At 37.9% G+C, this 20,413-nt stretch overlaps 1 protein-coding gene across 1 annotated transcript in view; it reads right to left on the reverse strand.

The window, feature by feature from the left end:
- Nucleotides 1-14: 14 nt before the first annotated feature.
- Nucleotides 15-20,413, reverse strand: part of tfdp2 (transcription factor Dp-2) — a gene marked incomplete at its 5' end in the record, with an annotated part of 44,510 nt that continues 24,111 nt past the window's right edge. The window contains 6 exons of the mRNA XM_016245705.1: nt 15-790; nt 888-930; nt 7,156-7,322; nt 8,431-8,582; nt 12,305-12,451; nt 14,100-14,262. Of these exons, the coding sequence (XP_016101191.1) occupies nt 682-790; nt 888-930; nt 7,156-7,322; nt 8,431-8,582; nt 12,305-12,451; nt 14,100-14,262 (781 nt within the window). The remainder of the gene's footprint in view (nt 791-887; nt 931-7,155; nt 7,323-8,430; nt 8,583-12,304; nt 12,452-14,099; nt 14,263-20,413) is intronic.

Raw genomic sequence — 20,413 nt, forward strand, 5'->3', positions numbered from 1 at the left:
CTCACAAGACTACATCTCCCAGCATGCAACATTCAAATGGCCTGAGGACAACCGGCTGGCAGCTATTTGAACCCGGAACAGCAGATACAACCATCCATGTTTTATTTTCCTTCAACTATTGCGATGAATGACAAGGAATAAACTATACAATACAACAAAATGACACTGAATCAACCTATAAAAAAAGAACATTTTTCCTTTTTTTGTAAATTCTTTCAAGCGGTGAACAGTAAGGTCAGCACGTTGCTTTCCGATCCCCACGGAGAAGAAAAAGTGGCACTAGCCCACTGGACTACGCAGATATGGTCATATTCAAATATGACCGAAATAAATACATTTTTGGAAAGAATTTGAACGTCCCTCAGGGTAGGAAACAGAGAAGAGTAGAACACCGAGATGACATGAGGCAGTTGACCTGAAGATGTGTTAACCCTCACTTATACGCTCTCCTCTATGGCCCGACCTGCGGCTCGCTAGCCAAAAAGCACCACAGAAATACAGTAAACCATCTCCCCCGGAGCCAAAGACTCCTGGCGTTTGTGCCAAACTGGGAAAGAGGAGGAAAGAGATGGTGAGGGAAGTTAAAATATGGTAATATAGAGAGGAGTGGCAGCTTATTTCCTGTGTAGCGTTTCCTCCCGGGCTCTGCTCGCGATTCCCGTCCCAGCACTGAGCTCAGGATCACTCTGGGGAAGAGGGATTGTCGTCATCATCCTCGTCGTCCTCTTCCTCGTTGAAGGAGCTGGGCGTCTGGCCGCGAGACTCTGAGGCGTGTGACGGGGCCGTGCTGCTGTGACTGTGAACAGAGAGAGGGGATGTGAGATCAAGGAGGACCTGAATGAAAGCAGCGGTCGGGATATTTGGGGATGTTATGTTGACAGACATACCTTGTGAGGCTGAGAGGTGTTCTGTTGGAGTTTGTGGCCATGTCTGTAGGGACAGAATCACATGCTTTGTTTAGAAACCCGTATTAGGCCCCGTTTTACAAGATGTAATATAAGTCTGCGGTGTCCGCAGAATGTGTTTGTAGAGTTTCAGCTCAATATCCCCCACAGATCATTTATTATAACATTTTGAAAATGCCTCGTTTGAGTAAAAGCAGAAACCGTTTTAGTGCATGTCTCTTTAAATGCAAATGAGCTGCTGCTCCCCGCTCCCTTTTCCAGAATAGAGCTGTGTCTTTACAGCTGGTGCCTCAGATACTCCGCTAAAAACATCCGTTTGGTTTTGATTGTCTTTTCATGTCTTTTGCACTGAAATGATGCGTTTTAAAGCCATATTGGTTTAAACTTCTGAAATACGGTTTTCTGAACGCACAGAAAGCGGCGGTCACACGGCATGCGAGTACAAGACTAAATTCTCTTTCACGTCTTATTGCACTGAAACTGTCAAATACACATAAGTTTGTTAAAACACACGAGTTACAAGAACAGTCGGTTATGTCAGTGAAGGTAAACAGCTGGGAAAGAAATCGCATGTTTATATTAGATCTGTGTATTAAGTGAGAGCAGCGTAATATACAGTACTGTCTACGCTGTTAATGTGAGCCAAACAATAAAATAAAAACAGAAAATCACTCACTGCTCTGGACTGAGTAATTTCTGTAGTACTAATAAAAAGACATTCTTACTTGAATGCTGCTTTTAAATGCTCTAGCGTGAAGATAAACATGGCGGATTGTGTGCGGCTCACTCAGGGCGGGGGTTCTGCTAATACGGCAGTGTCTGTCAACAATTGTGGGTGGGGCTTCTGCGAATGGCTTCGACCAGTGGTTCTCAAACTTCTTTGGTCGTGCTCCCCTTTAAACCTATAAAAGAAATCTGACGGCCCCCCTCCCCGCTTTCCCGAATCCCCATCCCACCTCAGACTGCCAAATAATTTCACTAAACATTATGAAAAATGTGTTTTTTTTTTATTTAAAAAACCTACAGGAAAAAAAAAAAAAACACCTGCATCACTTGAAACATAAAAAAAATAGCATAGAGAGAATAACTGTTATTATTATTCTCTCTGTTATTTATTTATTTATTTTGCGGGTTTCATGCTGTCCGCTAAGGCATAGGACACACACAGGCTTTCCTCCTCACCAATGACATTAAACACCGTGTCTACACCGGACGCGAGCGGCTAAATACAGTAGAACCCATTATAATCAGTGACGCAGCGTGCCACGCCAAATCCCCGACAGTAAACTGATGTTTTGTTCTATTTATGACGTACTGACACAAAGTTAAAATTATTTGCAATGGTCACAGTCTATGGATGCGATGCAACAACTGTAGCGTCCGGTATAGACACAGTAAGTGAAGCCGAGAGCAAGATATGCGTCGTCATATTTTCAGCATTTAGCTTTTGAATGACCAGCACCTGCCTGGGTCTGTGGGACTTCATCTATAGCTTTTCTCTTCCCTTTCACAAATTCATCACCCATTCTAAGTTACGTCCTTTGGCTGTTTATTGTTTTATTTCTTTTCTTTTTCTGCTGATGGCCCGCGCCCCCCCTGCAATACTCGTGCGCCCCCCCTGGCGGGCGTGCCCCACACTTAGAGAACCACTGGCTTAGACACTACTTATGATTTATGGGGATTCAAAGAAAAGAATCATTGTAGGGTTGTTTGCGCACACACTGCCAACACACAATTATGTTCAAACAACATTTTTGCATAATAGGTGCCCTTTGTAGATAGCAACCCCACAGACATGCAACGTTGCTTTATTTGCACAGGAAGGAAGTCTGTGTAAAGCGGAGACTGATGTAGAAGGTGCAAAATAGATTTGCAAAAGCAAAAAAAAAACTAAACAAAAAACAGCACAGAATGCATGTTTATTATATAAACCAACTCTTTTCTATATCTATTATCAGAAAATTCTGTTTTTTAATGGATAAGTTTATTAAACCTTTAGAAAAACGATATATACTAAAAAATATGGCAATGTGTTTATTTATTGATTATCATATTTTATACCTCAGGCTTTTATGGCTCCATATAATATGATACAGTGAGAACATGAAGCTTATACTCAAAGAGGAAAAAAAGATAAAAAATATGCAATTTGGTGCAGATGCATATATTTATATGATAATATTCTGACATCTTGTACTGTAAATCAATGTCTTTATAACAGTATAGCAGATACTTCCATAAAACTATATAAATATCAGTTTTCATTCTGTCTCCAATAATATGTCTCAGTAAGGAGATATTTAAATGCTCAGTTTTACGATCAAAGCTCTGTAGTTTTTATTGTGAGGGCAAAACATATGACGCAATGCAATACAATGACAATTAAGAGTCAGATGCATCATATTTGAAATTCACATTTTAACATGATTTTCTAAAAACTGCTGTATGGATAGTCAAGTAAACCCAAGTTGCTTCAGTCCAGTAAACAAACAAAATATTAATAACAATATACAAGTTATTCCTATGTTTACTTTATGATTTCACAGCAAAAAGAAACATGAAGCATGAGCTGCAGGACTTTCTGTAATGATAAAAGGTCTTATACTTGCTAAAAAAATATGAATTATCCATCAGACGGCAGAAGCATGTGGTAGATTGTGTTTAACAGGTTTTTCAGCACGTTGATAATTTGTGTGTATCAAATATGATAGAGCAGGCTGTACAGGGTTAAACAAGTATTAGCTGCCTAAAAAAATACTTTTTCCCTGGGTCATTCCATTTTATTACACATAACTTCATTTCTGAACTTATTTGTTTTGTTTTCTTTGTATGTGTGGGTTACTTGGGTTGTTACCCACATCTGGTGAAAATGTCAAGTCAACAGCACCTTTAGAAATATATTTACTGGGAATAATGGTGACGTGTTCAATATTTATTTCCCCCGCTGAAAGTTATTTACAATTCGCTGCAGTGCAGATGATCAGGCATTTCCAGCAACAGTGAAATCAAACCAAGAAGAGTTCTTTTAAGATCCATGAGAATTATTTATAAGCTTTATAAGCTATTATATATAAGAACTGATGACGATGAGGGTTTCGGGGAGATTTTGTCAACCACAAGCATCACTGACAGAAAGGTGGTCATACTCACTGGTGACATGTGCTTCCAGAGACTTGGGCACCAGAGATCTGGCCACGCTGAGGTTCTCTGGAGAGCATGTGCCGTTCTCCAGCCCCAGAGACATGCCCATCCGCTTCAGGATCTCAACGTCATCATGGATCTCAAACGTGTTGTCAAAGTTAAAGAGGTATTCACACCTGTTTGCAGGAACGAGTCAAAGATACCATCATTACAGTCAGTGCATAAAATGGTAAAGTAAATGCCCAGTAACAATACACTACCAATTAAAAGTTTAGGGTCAGTAGGATTTAGTTTTTTTGAAAGAAATGAATTCTGACATTCAGCAAGGATGCATTAAATTGATCAAAAGTGACAGTAAAGATATTTGTTACAAAAGATTTCTTTTGCAAATAAATGCTGTTCTTTTGAATTTTCTATCCATCAAAGAATCCTGAAAAATAATCCACAAAAATATAAAGCACCACAACTGTTTTCAACATTGATAATAATCAGAAATCAGCATATCGAAATGATTTCTGAAGGATCATGTGACACTGAAAACTAGAGTAATGATGCTGAAAATTCAGCTTCGATCACAGCAATAAATGACATTTTACAATATATTAAAACAGAAAACAGTTATTTCAAATTGTAATAATATTTCACAATATTATTGTTTTAACTCTTTTGATTTTTGATCATAAATGCAGCCTTGGTGAGCAGAACCTTATTTTGTTTTATTTGTTTTTAAATAGATGTATGAATTATCATTTACCCGGTTTATTTATCCATTTTATGAAGGATCATATGACACTAAAGGCTGTAATGATGCTGAAAATTAATCACAGGAATACATTCAAATAGAAGCTATTTTACACTGTAATAATATTTCGTTTTTTTTTTGTTTTTTTTTTAAATCAAATAAATCCAGCCTTGCTCAACACAAGACTGAAATTTGAAATGTTTTTCTGAAATGAGCATTTTTCTCAAGCTCCTATGTGTAGGTTCAGTAATTTCACTTGAATAAGTTTTTCATTGCCAATAAAGTGAAATAACTGAACATAAATATCGGAAAATGCTAGAAAAATGCACATTTTAGAAGAACATTTCAAACGGCACTTAGAGGCTTTTGCATCTGAACTCTTCATATATACACACACATTTACAACCAAAGAACCTTGTTTATTTATCCATTTTACTAGGTTTATGAAATCAGTGGAGGATATTTCTACAGAAGAGAGAAAGGGAGAGAGCCGTAAGAAAAATGGAGAACAGAAGCCAAACGCTCAGACTGCCAAATAATTTCACTAAACATTATGAAAAATGCGTTTTTTTTTTTTATTTAAAAAACCTACAGGAAAAAAAAAAAAAAAACACCTGCATCACTTGAAACATTAAAAAAATAGCATAGAGAGAATAACTGTTATTATTATTCTCTCTGCACCTGCCTGGGTCTGTGGGACTTCATCTATAGCTTTTCTCTTCCCTTTCACAAATTCATCACCCATTCTAAGTTACGTCCTTTGGCTGTTTATTGTTTTATTTCTTTTCTTTTTCTGCTGATGGCCCGCGCCCCCCCTGCAATACTCGTGCGCCCCCCCTGGCGGGCGTGCCCCACACTTAGAGAACCACTGGCTTAGACACTACTTATGATTTATGGGGATTCAAAGAAAAGAATCATTGTAGGGTTGTTTGCGCACACACTGCCAACACACAATTATGTTCAAACAACATTTTTGCATAATAGGTGCCCTTTGTAGATAGCAACCCCACAGACATGCAACGTTGCTTTATTTGCACAGGAAGGAAGTCTGTGTAAAGCGGAGACTGATGTAGAAGGTGCAAAATAGATTTGCAAAAGCAAAAAAAAAACTAAACAAAAAACAGCACAGAATGCATGTTTATTATATAAACCAACTCTTTTCTATATCTATTATCAGAAAATTCTGTTTTTTAATGGATAAGTTTATTAAACCTTTAGAAAAACGATATACTAAAAAATATGGCAATGTGTTTATTTATTGATTATCATATTTTATACCTCAGGCTTTTATGGCTCCATATAATATGATACAGTGAGAACATGAAGCTTATACTCAAAGAGGAAAAAAAGATAAAAAATATGCAATTTGGTGCAGATGCATATATTTATATGATAATATTCTGACATCTTGTACTGTAAATCAATGTCTTTATAACAGTATAGCAGATACTTCCATAAAACTATATAAATATCAGTTTTCATTCTGTCTCCAATAATATGTCTCAGTAAGGAGATATTTAAATGCTCAGTTTTACGATCAAAGCTCTGTAGTTTTTATTGTGAGGGCAAAACATATGACGCAATGCAATACAATGACAATTAAGAGTCAGATGCATCATATTTGAAATTCACATTTTAACATGATTTTCTAAAAACTGCTGTATGGATAGTCAAGTAAACCCAAGTTGCTTCAGTCCAGTAAACAAACAAAATATTAATAACAATATACAAGTTATTCCTATGTTTACTTTATGATTTCACAGCAAAAAGAAACATGAAGCATGAGCTGCAGGACTTTCTGTAATGATAAAAGGTCTTATACTTGCTAAAAAAATATGAATTATCCATCAGACGGCAGAAGCATGTGGTAGATTGTGTTTAACAGGTTTTTCAGCACGTTGATAATTTGTGTGTATCAAATATGATAGAGCAGGCTGTACAGGGTTAAACAAGTATTAGCTGCCTAAAAAAATACTTTTTCCCTGGGTCATTCCATTTTATTACACATAACTTCATTTCTGAACTTATTTGTTTTGTTTTCTTTGTATGTGTGGGTTACTTGGGTTGTTACCCACATCTGGTGAAAATGTCAAGTCAACAGCACCTTTAGAAATATATTTACTGGGAATAATGGTGACGTGTTCAATATTTATTTCCCCCGCTGAAAGTCATTTACAATTCGCTGCAGTGCAGATGATCAGGCATTTCCAGCAACAGTGAAATCAAAGCAAGAAGAGTTCTTTTAAGATCCATGAGAATTATTTATAAGCTTTATAAGCTATTATATATAAGAACTGATGACGATGAGGGTTTCGGGGAGATTTTGTCAACCACAAGCATCACTGACAGAAAGGTGGTCATACTCACTGGTGACATGTGCTTCCAGAGACTTGGGCACCAGAGATCTGGCCACGCTGAGGTTCTCTGGAGAGCATGTGCCGTTCTCCAGCCCCAGAGACATGCCCATCCGCTTCAGGATCTCAACGTCATCATGGATCTCAAACGTGTTGTCAAAGTTAAAGAGGTATTCACACCTGTTTGCAGGAACGAGTCAAAGATACCATCATTACAGTCAGTGCATAAAATGGTAAAGTAAATGCCCAGTAACAATACACTACCAATTAAAAGTTTAGGGTCAGTAGGATTTAGTTTTTTTGAAAGAAATGAATTCTGACATTCAGCAAGGATGCATTAAATTGATCAAAAGTGACAGTAAAGATATTTGTTACAAAAGATTTCTTTTGCAAATAAATGCTGTTCTTTTGAATTTTCTATCCATCAAAGAATCCTGAAAAATAATCCACAAAAATATAAAGCACCACAACTGTTTTCAACATTGATAATAATCAGAAATCAGCATATCGAAATGATTTCTGAAGGATCATGTGACACTGAAAACTAGAGTAATGATGCTGAAAATTCAGCTTCGATCACAGCAATAAATGACATTTTACAATATATTAAAACAGAAAACAGTTATTTCAAATTGTAATAATATTTCACAATATTATTGTTTTAACTCTTTTGATTTTTGATCATAAATGCAGCCTTGGTGAGCAGAACCTTATTTTGTTTTATTTGTTTTTAAATAGATGTATGAATTATCATTTACCCGGTTTATTTATCCATTTTATGAAGGATCATATGACACTAAAGGCTGTAATGATGCTGAAAATTAATCACAGGAATACATTCAAATAGAAGCTATTTTACACTGTAATAATATTTCGTTTTTTTTTTGTTTTTTTTTTAAATCAAATAAATCCAGCCTTGCTCAACACAAGACTGAAATTTGAAATGTTTTTCTGAAATGAGCATTTTTCTCAAGCTCCTATGTGTAGGTTCAGTAATTTCACTTGAATAAGTTTTTCATTGCCAATAAAGTGAAATAACTGAACATAAATATCGGAAAATGCTAGAAAAATGCACATTTTAGAAGAACATTTCAAACGGCACTTAGAGGCTTTTGCATCTGAACTCTTCATATATACACACACATTTACAACCAAAGAACCTTGTTTATTTATCCATTTTACTAGGTTTATGAAATCAGTGGAGGATATTTCTACAGAAGAGAGAAAGGGAGAGAGCCGTAAGAAAAATGGAGAACAGAAGCCAAACGGGTGGAGAAAGATCTCGTACTTATCACTCGAGATGGAGCAGTCGATGACGGTGCGGACGTCAGTGTTGAGAATGATAAAGGGAAGCTGAATGACAGATCCTGGAGGGGGAGTTGACTGGGACAAGGCTTCGCTGGCCTGGTTCCTCTGCACCAGATTCTTAAAGGCGATCTGCTGCTCACGGATCAAAGAGACGCACAGATCAGCACACCCCCTTAAAGGTCCACTCATTAAAGGGTTAGTTCACCCCAAAATTAAAATTCTGTCATTAATTACTCACCCTCATGTTGTTCAAAACCCGTAAGACCTTCGTTCATCTTCGGAACACAATTTAAGATATTTTTTATGAAATCTGAGGGCTCTCTGACCCTTCCATAGACAGCAAGGTAACTACCACGTTCAAGGTCCAGAAAAGTACCAAGATGATCGACAAAGTAGTCCGTGTGACATCAGTGGTTCAGCTGTAAAGTTACGAAGCTACGAGAATACTTTTTTTGTGCAAAGAAAACAAAAATAACGACTTTATTCGACATTTTCGTCTCTACTGCATCACTTTGGACGTGCATTCACAACAGTATCATGACGCGAGCGTGTGGCGGCGCTGGTAGTTACCTTGCTGTCTATGGGAGGGTCAGAGAGCCCTCAGATTTCATCAAAAATATCTTAAATTGTGTTCCGAAGATGAACAAAAGTCTTACGGGTTTGGAACAACACGAGGGAGAGTAATTAATGATGAGAGTGAACTAACCCTTTAACCTTAAATCAGTCAGCATGTTGATAAATAAAAGCTTTGTGTGGTCAGTCTCGGGATGTGTGGGGGTTGGTCAACGACTAGGACCGAGCCAGTGCATGTAATTTAGCGCTCCAGAAGCCCTCCCAGCTCTTGATCAATATCCCAGCAGGACCAAGGTCTCTTCTGATCCCTCCACACATCTACGCTTCATCGCTGTGATCTGTTGCATTACACGCCGTATCATTAACGGTCATCTATAGTAACGCCGCTCATCAACACAAACTGACAGCAGTGATTTGCTGAGCTTCTGTGTGTGGCCTTTCATTTGACTGCAGGAGATGGATGGCGTTCTCATCTCACTTTAGAAAAAAACAAATCAATATGAGAGGTTTGCTGCTTTTCCACAGCTGGCCACTGTTAATGTGTCCCTCCGCCTCTCATCTGCTGTTTTTACTCATCCTTTCGTTATGGAGTGAGGCTGGTTAGCACTGATGACGAAAAGAACTTGATGCTGTTCAGTGGGAAAAGAAAAAAAAAAAAAGATTCTCTGATGCATTGATATTCTCTTTTCAAAAACTTCAGAATTGATTCTGAGCTTTTTTGCCCCATGTGTGCAATGACACTTTTGCTTTTTGCCAATTTCACGCAAACTCACACAATAATATACTGAAAGTATATAAACTTGCATTTCAAAGGTTTCATGGTTGAAGCAAAATATAAGGCCAATCGCGGGCTACATTGCACAGCATCTGCGCTGTGAGAAACGTGAGCTTTGCTTGACAACGTGTGGTTTCAACTCGCCGGTATTTCAGTGTTTTACCTTCCAAAAGCTGTATGAAGGCAACATTTATGCCGTTTGGAGTGCAGTATAAATTTGATACACAAACACTCATTTATAAACGTATGTGTTCAAATGCTCACATATATTTGTGTGTCAAGGTATGACATAACTAAACGTAGGGCTGGGCGATACAGCCAAAAAATTATCACGATATATATATTTTTTTCATATCAGTCGATATCGATAATTATCACGATAAACGTCAAATTGTATTTCTTTCACGTTTAAAAGGCAGATTTTTGCTCCAATGTGAAAGTTGCAAAAACCAGACGGTTAATTGTGGTTTTAAACTATTCTTTATGGTCAGAACATGACAAACAATTTGTTTTTTAATTCTTCATACTTTTCCAGTCATTTTTCTTTAACAAAATAAAAATCTTAATAGAAAAAAGTAATTTCTTAGTTCTGCATGTTCTAATAAGTAATATTGTTTCAAATCAAGAAACAGGTTTGTGTTGCCTGATAATATTAATAATATAAAATGTTTGTCTCTTAGAAATACACATTTGATAGTAGCTTGAGTTACGCAGATGTAGATTTATGTTCAATATCAAAGTCAGTAATATCTATAAAAATTGTAGCAATCTCAAACTTAATTTAATGAAATTTAATTATTCTGACTGTTTGAGGTGTTTTTTTTTTATAGTTCATGCAACCACACATAGTAAATGGCTCACAAAAACAAAAATCACTGCTCTAGTATTTATAAGTAAATCTTACTTGATTTCCGTCAGTGAATATGTTCACATGCATTACAAAACACTAAAAACTCTTTTTCCATTTTCCAAAAAATCCATTTACATGCAAAGCAAAAATCTAGGTGTGTCCATTAGGTTTTGCTTAAACCGTTAATGACTTTTCCTCGATAAAATCACATACAGTTATGCAGAGTTCACACTGCACGATTTTCAAAGTCATCGGATCACCGTTGTTCTCACACTGCACGGCTCTCTGGGGTAGCATTCAGTTGCTGCTGTGGTCACACTGCACGATGGATCGGCGACAGGAGGTTACACACTGCATGACTTTATAATAGGAAGAATCGCTGACAACTCTGTAAAACTACGTTTCACAACCAAACGCACACGAGAACTGATAAGTAAATAGCGCAAGATCACGCTGATATGTGGTCTATAAGTCCTCCCAGAACACACAATAACAAAGATGACTTCCTTGTTAACAACATACTTCTTTGTTTGTACATGGCTAATTGCTTAATAAAAAATAAAAAATGGCAAAAAGGTCCTCCCCAAACTTCCCGCCGCCCTGTATCTTGCTCTCTCATTGGCTGTAGGTCATCGCCGATGTATTTTTCAATCAGAACTCATTTCACACAGCAGAATTTTGAATCGCCGACATGTCCAGATATTTAGCATGCCAAATATTTCACAGGCATTCTCTCAGATCGTGTCTTCGATAATAAAATTGTCGGCGATTTCGCAAAACCTATCAGCGAGTGAAAATCGGGGCTAAAATCATGTAGTGTGAACTCGGCATTAAGCACAGTCTGTGCATTAACTCAAATATACCCCAGTTAAACCAATATTCTGGTTAATCAAAATCTGAATAAGACAGTCGGGATATGCCTCTATGAATCTGGATTCTTTAAGATGAACCTGTCAAACATGTCTTTAGTTAATTCATTTAGTTTTGTTTTTTTTCTAACTCCCCAGTTATAGTTAGCTAGACAGATAATTTTATTTTGGTGATGCAATTTGCCACTACACATTTAATTAATTTATTCGTTTATGACAAACAAACAAAAGTTTAGGTTTGCAAGACCTAAAAACCCATGTGCTTAATAAATACATTTTAGATTTAGTGAACACAGCACTCACCTGATGGTTTTGTCAACTTCTCTCACAATTATTACGCACAGTTGTGGTCATAAATTTACATACACATTGTAAAATCTGTCAAACGTTAACATGAAAGTATTAAAATTGCATTTTGGATACATACTTTTGAGATCCATCTTTTCAAACTTAGAACAAATGAGGACATTCAACTAGTAACTCATTAATTTGTGTAAATTCAGTAAATGTTTTGTCTTGTGGACTATACATAAACATTGGTTATGTGAAATAGCTTATTCAAGGCAGTAGTAAATAAAACCAATTTTCATAATGCCTCATATTTTCTTAAATTGTTAACATTTTGCAGATTCTGCAAGGTGTACAGTATGTCAACTTTTGAGCTCAAGTGTATATGTGAATATTCCAGTTGTTTTTCTGAATAAACACACAACCAGAAAATGATGCAAATGTAAATATCTTTGGGATAAATGGGAAGGTCTTCTGTGTGAGTGAATTTGTCTTTCACCTCTAAGTTGCGGCACTCTTGGGCTGAGTTTGTGGGCAGGCCGATCCAGCGGATCTCCTTCTTCTCTTTAGAGATGATGTTCATGGCCATCAACACGTTGAGCGCGTCGTACACACGCCGGCGGATGTTCTTCTGGTCGTACACCTGCTGCAAGTGCAGACACACAGCCTCTATTAATGTCACAAATCACACGGAGACGAGCGATCATCCGCCCCAAAACCCTGCGTCTGCGCTAAAGTCGCTTTTAATTACACCTTTTAGCATTCCACCAGGGGTGAGAGATTAAACTCCAGTCCAGGAAACATCAGGTGGGCTGTCAGAACTAATAGCGGTCTATTCACTCCAGGCAGAAGGAGTCCTTATGCAATGATCTAAGGCCAGCGTCCAAACCCAAAGTCTCATTATAAAAGAGATATTATCGGAGATCACCGTTCCTGCTTAGGGTTTTGGGACACAACCAGACGAGAGCTGGACATTGTGCAGCACTACAAGAAGTGCTCGACGTTCTTCATAAACCACAGACAGATAAATCACAGCTCATATTAACAAGAGACGCTGCGGGAGGGACCTGGAGAACTTTAACATCTTTTACCGGCCCAGATCTGTTTTATTCTGCTGTGTAAACAGAGGCAGAGTAAGTGATGGTCATTTAGGTGAGGCATAATGGTGACTATATGCATATTTCATATCTGAAAGACCAGTCCAATGAAAGTCTTAGAACATCAATAGCAAATGGTACTAAGAAAGCATTGGGTAAAATCCATTATGACTTTTAACAGCTCAGTGGCAGTGTTAAATGCGGGAGTCATTAACCTTAATTTTAGGGCTGGGTATTCAGTAGGGGTGGGAATCATTTGGATTCGATTAAAAACGGGATGGCCATCACACCAGTATTTTGATACAAAAACACACCAGTCTGTAGTATGGTTTGTCCTGACTTAAGAAATCAATAACTATTAACTTCCTAATAAATCAAAATTATTTTACACTTCCCATTAGGGATGTGCCCAAATCTGAATATCTTGCTGGGAAAGGAAATTACATGTACTACGGAACCCCTAAAGGGAATAAATACGAGATGGAGAAAAAATAAAGAAAAATGCTTTCTCTCGTAGTAATTATACTGTATATAAATTGTGGGCATCAGGGAGCCATTATTAATATGCAGGACATTGAAATTGCTTTTGAATGCACGCTCGCTTTTTACTTTCACTTTCAATTTTTTGATATAATTTCATTCGATACACATTTATTTAGATATATAGGCAATCAGGTACAGAACATGTCAATTTTTATTCCAATTTAAGACAATCTCTCAAATAATGCTGTAAACTATACAATAACCCTGTCAGTTGGTACACTATTATATTAAACTGATCGCAATTAATCGATTTGACAGCTGTAATATATATTTATACATAGCATTAAATAAGAACAGATGATTAGTTCACATCACAGCACATTAAAGAGAGCCAAAACTTTTGTTTGAATTTCATAATAAAATGGACATAATTTGAAAGCTGATAATTGGTTTCATTTATTGGATGGCAGGCTACAAATAAAGTTTCATTAAGTTTTGTTCATGCATCAACTGAAAACAGCATAGACTGATTTTTGGGATTTAAGAATATCGATATCGCTTCATCAAAATGAGAACCAAATAAAACAAAGAAATCCATATTTTCAACCTTAGCCCTATTAGGTTTAATACTATCTCAAAGTATGAGCAACAGTAAAAACGGCAAGGGATCGACCTTAAATTCACATCACGGTTGTGTTATTCTGTGGAACTCACCGAGTCAGCGGGCATCAGGCTGTTGGCGTGAGTGAATTCAGCCACCAGCTCATCAGCCACCTCGTTGTAGGACGTAGTGCCTTTCTTTTGTACCTTCTCACACACCTTCATGGAGAAGTGCCTCAGGCCTTTACCGTTCTTATCTGCCCTCTTCATTCTCTTACTGCAGAGACAAAGAAAGAAAAAAAGAGTGAGAGTTTGCACGTTTCATTTCTGGACAATACATGTAAAGGAAAGCTTTGGGTTAGTTCACCCAAAAATGAAAATTAGCCCATGAATTACTCACCCTCAAGGCATCCTAGGTGTATATGACTTTCTTCTTTCAGACGAATCCAGTCGGAGTTACTGTATATTAAAAATTGTCTTTGATCTTTCAAGCGGTTTAATGGCAGTCAGCCGGTGCTGCAGTGCATCAGTCCAAAAGAAGTGAAATAAAGTGCATGCATCCATAATAAAAAGTGCCTCACACTGCTCCGGGGGGTGAACAAAGGCCTCCTTTAGCAAATCGATGCATTTTTGTAAGAAAAATAACATATTTAAAATGTAATAATCACTTTAATCTAGCGTGCGCTCACTGTTGTACACGGAAGCAGCTCTGGGCGGATGACGTAGGATGTTGGCGTTGCGCATGCGCCGCTCAGAAGTGACGAACGCAGAAGCGCAGGGGAGAGATAAAAACTAAAAAATGGTCACTAATTAGAAGTACAAAACGAGGATTTGTAAAGAAGAATGTCGGAGGATTTCGATAGAAGTCAAGAGGAGACTGGTTTTCCTTTGCTAAAGTAAGGAAACTTTGCTTCCTTTGCTCCTATAAACAAACGTTGGTTTTCACGAGACACACCGGCGCATGTGCAACGCTGACCTCATATGTCATCCTCCCGGAGCTGCTTCCGTGTGCAACTGTTGGCGCAAGCTAGACTAAAGTGATTATTACGATTTGATTATGGATATTTTTCTTACAAAAACGCATCGATTTGCTACAGGAGGCCTTTGTTCACTCCCCGGAGCTGTGTGAGGCACTTTTTATTATGGATGCATGCACTTTATTTCACTTCTTTTGGACTGATGCACTGCAACACCCGCTGACTGCCATTAAACAGCTTGGAAGGTCAAAGACAATTTTTAATATAACTCCAATTGGATTCATCTTAAAGGAGGAAGTCATATACGCCTAGGATGGCTTGAGGGTGAGGTGAACTATCCCTTCAAAAAAAAAAAAAAAGAGGTAAATTTCAAAATAAACCAACTTAGCAGAAAGACAATGAAGAGTGTAAACATTAGTAACAATAAGATTTGTTGCATTATGTGCATTGTTTTAATAACAATTAAACCCTTTCCAATTCTCACTACCGTAATGCAAAAAACCCTCCAAAACTCATTAACGTAATGTGAAAAAACAATTTTTATCTTAATAATAATTTTAATTAAAATTCCTTTTTAATTAAAAATGAATGTGTTGAAGCAAAAAATACTATATTACAGCAACGAGAATCACCACTGATAATGAGAATAATATCACAATGCAAAAAAATCATAATACTAATAACATTGGCTTCATTTTCTTCATGTAAAATTTAATTTATTTTTTTTTCTTTCAGATTTGGGGTGAAAAGTGAAAGAATGTCAAAAGAATGAATTTTAAAATAATAACAAGCACACACATGATGAGTGTGAGAGAGAAAGTGAGTGACTCAACGTGACGACAACATCGCCGCCGCATGGATACAACCACACTCATTCACTCAGTCCATTCATCTCTGTCACCAATAGGAATAAAGTACAGAGAGATGGATAGTGCACGTGTTACAAATAAAACAGAACACACGAGAAAGCACTAGACTCTAAAAACCCAATAAACCCAGACAAATCTAAAACTAGATTGTTATAGGTGTTCTGAGTGGTTTGCAAGATGATTGCTATGATGTCGTGGCCATTTCTAGGGAGTTGTTAGGGTTGTTGTTAGTTGAGTGTGCCTCAAATTCCTGTGTGTAAAGCCTGATCAAACAAAAATGTGACAAAAAAACATTGATTTGTTACCTTGTTAACAAAAACCCTAACAAAAAAAAGCTAACAAAAACCCTAAATGTGTGATTTAATCATCTACAGCTTTGGTTGTATACTATTATATAATGATTTGCAAATAAATGGAAGTAGCATATGTTATGGTGGGGACTTGGTTCAATTCAACAGTTGTTGATTGGATTTTAAGATGGGGCGGTTGCACTTAAAAGTTAATGCAAGCTTGATTGTGGAGGGGCGGCGTTTAAGTGGACCAAATGATTGGAGAAGTCTGACATATGTTCATTCACATTAAGAGCTATAAAATGCATTTACAAAACAGAGTGAATCTTTATTTAATGTCAACTTTAGTAGACATTAATGGTCGTAATAGCAAAGTAAAAATATTGACAAAGCCATTTTGTAAGGTTTCTAACAGGCACTGATACCCATTAAAAGTTCTTTCAGCCAGTGAAATAACTCTGACGTCCTAGACGGCCTCAACAGGTGAACCAAACTGTTTAAGATAGCAGCAGAGGAAAAAAAGCCAAGGGGCCGTTCACACATAATGCATCTTTGTGTCTAAAAATGCAAGCAGCAGCACTCAGGAATGGAGAAAAAAAATAAAAAATAAAAAAAAAATAAAAAAATAAATAATAATAATAATAATATATATATATATACATACATATACATACACACACATATAAAGCACAGTGCAGAATGCCTCCTCTGGTCTGTTGCCATCTCAAACAACAGTTGTCATGCTAACTTGCTACTGTAAACAAAAGCTAGCAATGTTTGCCCCGCCTCCGGGGTCTTCTGATTGGTCCACTGTTGCGCTGCGTGTAAAAGTTGAAATTCTTTTAACTTGACACGGTATCTTAAAAATGTGGCACTCGTGTGTGATCCGCTGCAAAAGACGTGAGACGCGAGTGCAAGGGTCATACACGTCCATCTAACGTGTTCACATGGAAAAACAATGTAAAAGTAGCAAATCTGAATGAAAAAAAACTGGAGCATTAGCAGTTTTCTAATGCAGAGTTCACAATTCATGATTTTAGCCCCGATTTTCACTCGCCGACAGGTTTTGTGAAATTGCAGACAAATGGGTGAAATCGGAGGCAAATCGGTGCTCGTTCACGTGAGTGACAATCACGCAGCGTGATTTATCAAAGATGCGATGTGAGAGAATCGCAGACGCTGGCGCCCGTGAAATATCTGGCATGTCGGCAAACTCTGAGAACTCTGATCTCACGTGTGATCTTGCGTTATTTCCTTATCACTTCTCGTGTGCGTTTGGTTGTGAAACGTAGTTTTTACAGAGTTGAAAATTCAGCTTTGCTTCACAGGAATAAATTTGATTTTAAAGTATATTAAAATAGAAAACTTATTTTAAATTGCAACAATATTTCACAACATCACAGATTTTTTCGGAATTTTTGATCAAATAGATACAACCTTGATGAGCATAAAAAACTTCTTTAAAAAACAAAATGAATTCAAATTCAAAAAACAGTTTAATTAGACTACTGGAGACGTTTCAGTTTATGTGAGGGGTTAAGAGATAGAACTTTAATTTAAACAGGTACAAATACATTTTATTAGTCATAACCTCTGGAGAGAAATACTGCAGATGCTGAACAAGGATGAGACTTCCTAATGTGCGTGTGTCGAAAGGCGCTGTGTGCACACACAAGTGTTTGCATCGAAACTGAAGTATACTCTGGGCTTCACAGACACCAGCGGGTTACATAATCCATCTGTGACCGCAAGTGAGGCGTGCCGCACTAACTGGAATTACTTTGTTGTTACACATGCGGAGATGCACTGTCTGATGTCATACGCATGGTGCGTGTAAACGCTTGTGAGAGATAAAACAAAGACATGGCTCAGGGTTCGATGGTGTGCCAAGCCAAGCACACAAACGCGACTGGTCCGGAGGAGAATTCATTCATTCGCTTTCTCCCTCACACGCAAGCAGTATAAATAACGCAATTGCACTGTGGGGTGAATTATGTAACCGGCACTCAATGAAGGAGAGAGGTGCGGTGGAAACAGGAGGAACACTGGGAGAGAGGGGAGGGAGCAGCGGCGGCTGATTGGGGTTTCAGTCGTCAGGACAAATTAGTTCCAGACCCCCAGCTCAACAAAATTCGTCCCTAATTGACTGAAAGTACTGCAGTGGCATAAGAGGGATGCTCACGCAGCTCTGTGACGGAGAAGTGTGCACGCATTCACACACGCAAGTGGCTCTCGCAGGTCCTCGTGTGTAACATACATGCGCACACACACACACCGATTTCTGCTTAGCAACAGTGCCGAGATGTGATCCCCCCCCCCTGTGTAGTGTTTCAGCATCATGGAAATGCAGTCTCAGGACAGAAAAGAGAGAGGGAGGGCTGAAAAAGAAGGAGGAGGAGAGAGGGGGAGGGAGATTCATCTGACCTTTACGCAGGAGAAGACACATCTGCCAGAATGCAGCAAAAACGAGAAGAGGCTCAGGAGAGTCACAGAAGGGCAACGATGTGTGTCTGTGCTTGATTGCAAAGTAAAGCTATTTATAATTTGAATGGGCCTAAACAGGAAATAACTAGATTAAATCAGAATACAAAATTGCATGTATTTAATAATTAAGGATGAAGTGTGTTTTCCACAGCATTAAGCACCACTGTAAAATGAATGACTGTTTTCAAACAGGTTTCCTGAACACTCCCCCTCGTCTGCTACTGGTCATAAACAGATAGCCCCTCCCCAAACTCAATATTTTGGGTCAGGATGTCCTGACCGTATCACAGAGCTCGTACTGCTTTGGAAACTAAATCAAAATTATTTTGGGGTAGAAGATACAATTTAAAAAATGTGTAATTTTTGCTCATTTTTAGTAACCAAGTCAAAAATGTGAGTAAAATAAGGGAAACCGTGAAAATAAAAGAGGGTTCAATCCGTAAAAAAGAAAAAAAAAGCGTAAAAACATTATTGAAAATGTGATTTAGTTATTGAAGGGGTCATAGGATGCTACATGCACTTTTACAAGTTGTTTGAACTGAAATGTGTGTTGGCAGTGTGTACACAACCACCCTATAATGATAAAAATCCACCCAGTGTTTTTTTTTAAAAATCTACTAAAATCTTTACCCCTTTCTCAAATCGAGCCGATCTCAGATGCCTGTCTGTGTGATGCCCCTCCCACGATAGTTTGATTGACAGTAGTGTTTCAGCACAGACTGGACTGGTGTCTTACCTTAGACCCGCCCTGAGTGACTGTCATTAGTCCGCCACTGTTTCACCGCCGGAGCGGTGACTCCTAAGCGATTGAGGTGTTCTGTTGTTGGATGTAATAATGAACATAGCAGTCGTCATTTACTCCTGACATCTGAGCTGCTGAAGACACAGTGGATTCCCTTTGTTCTTGAAGGGAATGCGCCCCCTGATCTACCTAAATGCGCCCATGTTCGCGCAAATTATTCTTGATCCAGCTTCATCTACAGAAGAAGTGAGTATAAGGTTTTTTTAATGAATCTTTGCAAATCGCCTTTCCTAATAATGTGCTAATTAGCAAGTTTCACGATGAATGCGGCTAAAGTAAACAGTCCCTCTGAGAGCGGCTCTGAAGAGAGGGGCGGGGTCAGCAGAGCTCATTAACATTTAAAGGAATATGCTATAAAACGGATCGCTCTGAAAAGAGCCGTTTTTGACAGGGTAAAAAAGGTGTTTTTACACTACCATTGAGAAATTTTAACCAAACTGTGTTACAGACTTTTCATTAAGACCCTAAAGAAACATATCAACTTGAAAATGGGCATCCGATGACCCCTTTAACATTTACAAACCAATATATTAAAGGGGTCATATGATGCGATTTCAAGTTTTCCTTTCTCTTTGGAGTGTTACAAGCTGATTGTGCATAGATAAGATCCCTGAAGTTGCAAAGACTAAAGTCTCAAAACCAAAGAGATATTCTTTATCAAAGTTAAGACTCTGCCACGCCCCCCTAAAACGGCTCGTTCTAACACGCCCCCACATATCTACATCACTATGTGGAAATATTAGCATAATGACGCCCAAATGTGCACGCAAAGAAAGAAGGCGTGGTTTCAGTAACCGCAGTTAGTGTTGAAGCAACATGTAAGGGAGACACTGTGTGTTTCTAGGAGAAAGCAAAAGCACTTTATTTGGCCTTCCAGAAGTAAATGCATTTAGGAATCTTTAAGATTACTTACAACAGAACAGCAATGCATTTTATGGACGACCGTTTCGTGAACCTAGGAGAGGAGGTCATTCAGAATCAGCTACTGTTTTGTTATTGGTTTAAG

The sequence above is a fragment of the Sinocyclocheilus grahami genome, unplaced genomic scaffold (assembly GCF_001515645.1).
Source record: "Sinocyclocheilus grahami isolate Dianchi unplaced genomic scaffold, SAMN03320097.WGS_v1.1 scaffold765.1, whole genome shotgun sequence".
Lineage (NCBI taxonomy): Eukaryota > Metazoa > Chordata > Actinopteri > Cypriniformes > Cyprinidae > Sinocyclocheilus > Sinocyclocheilus grahami.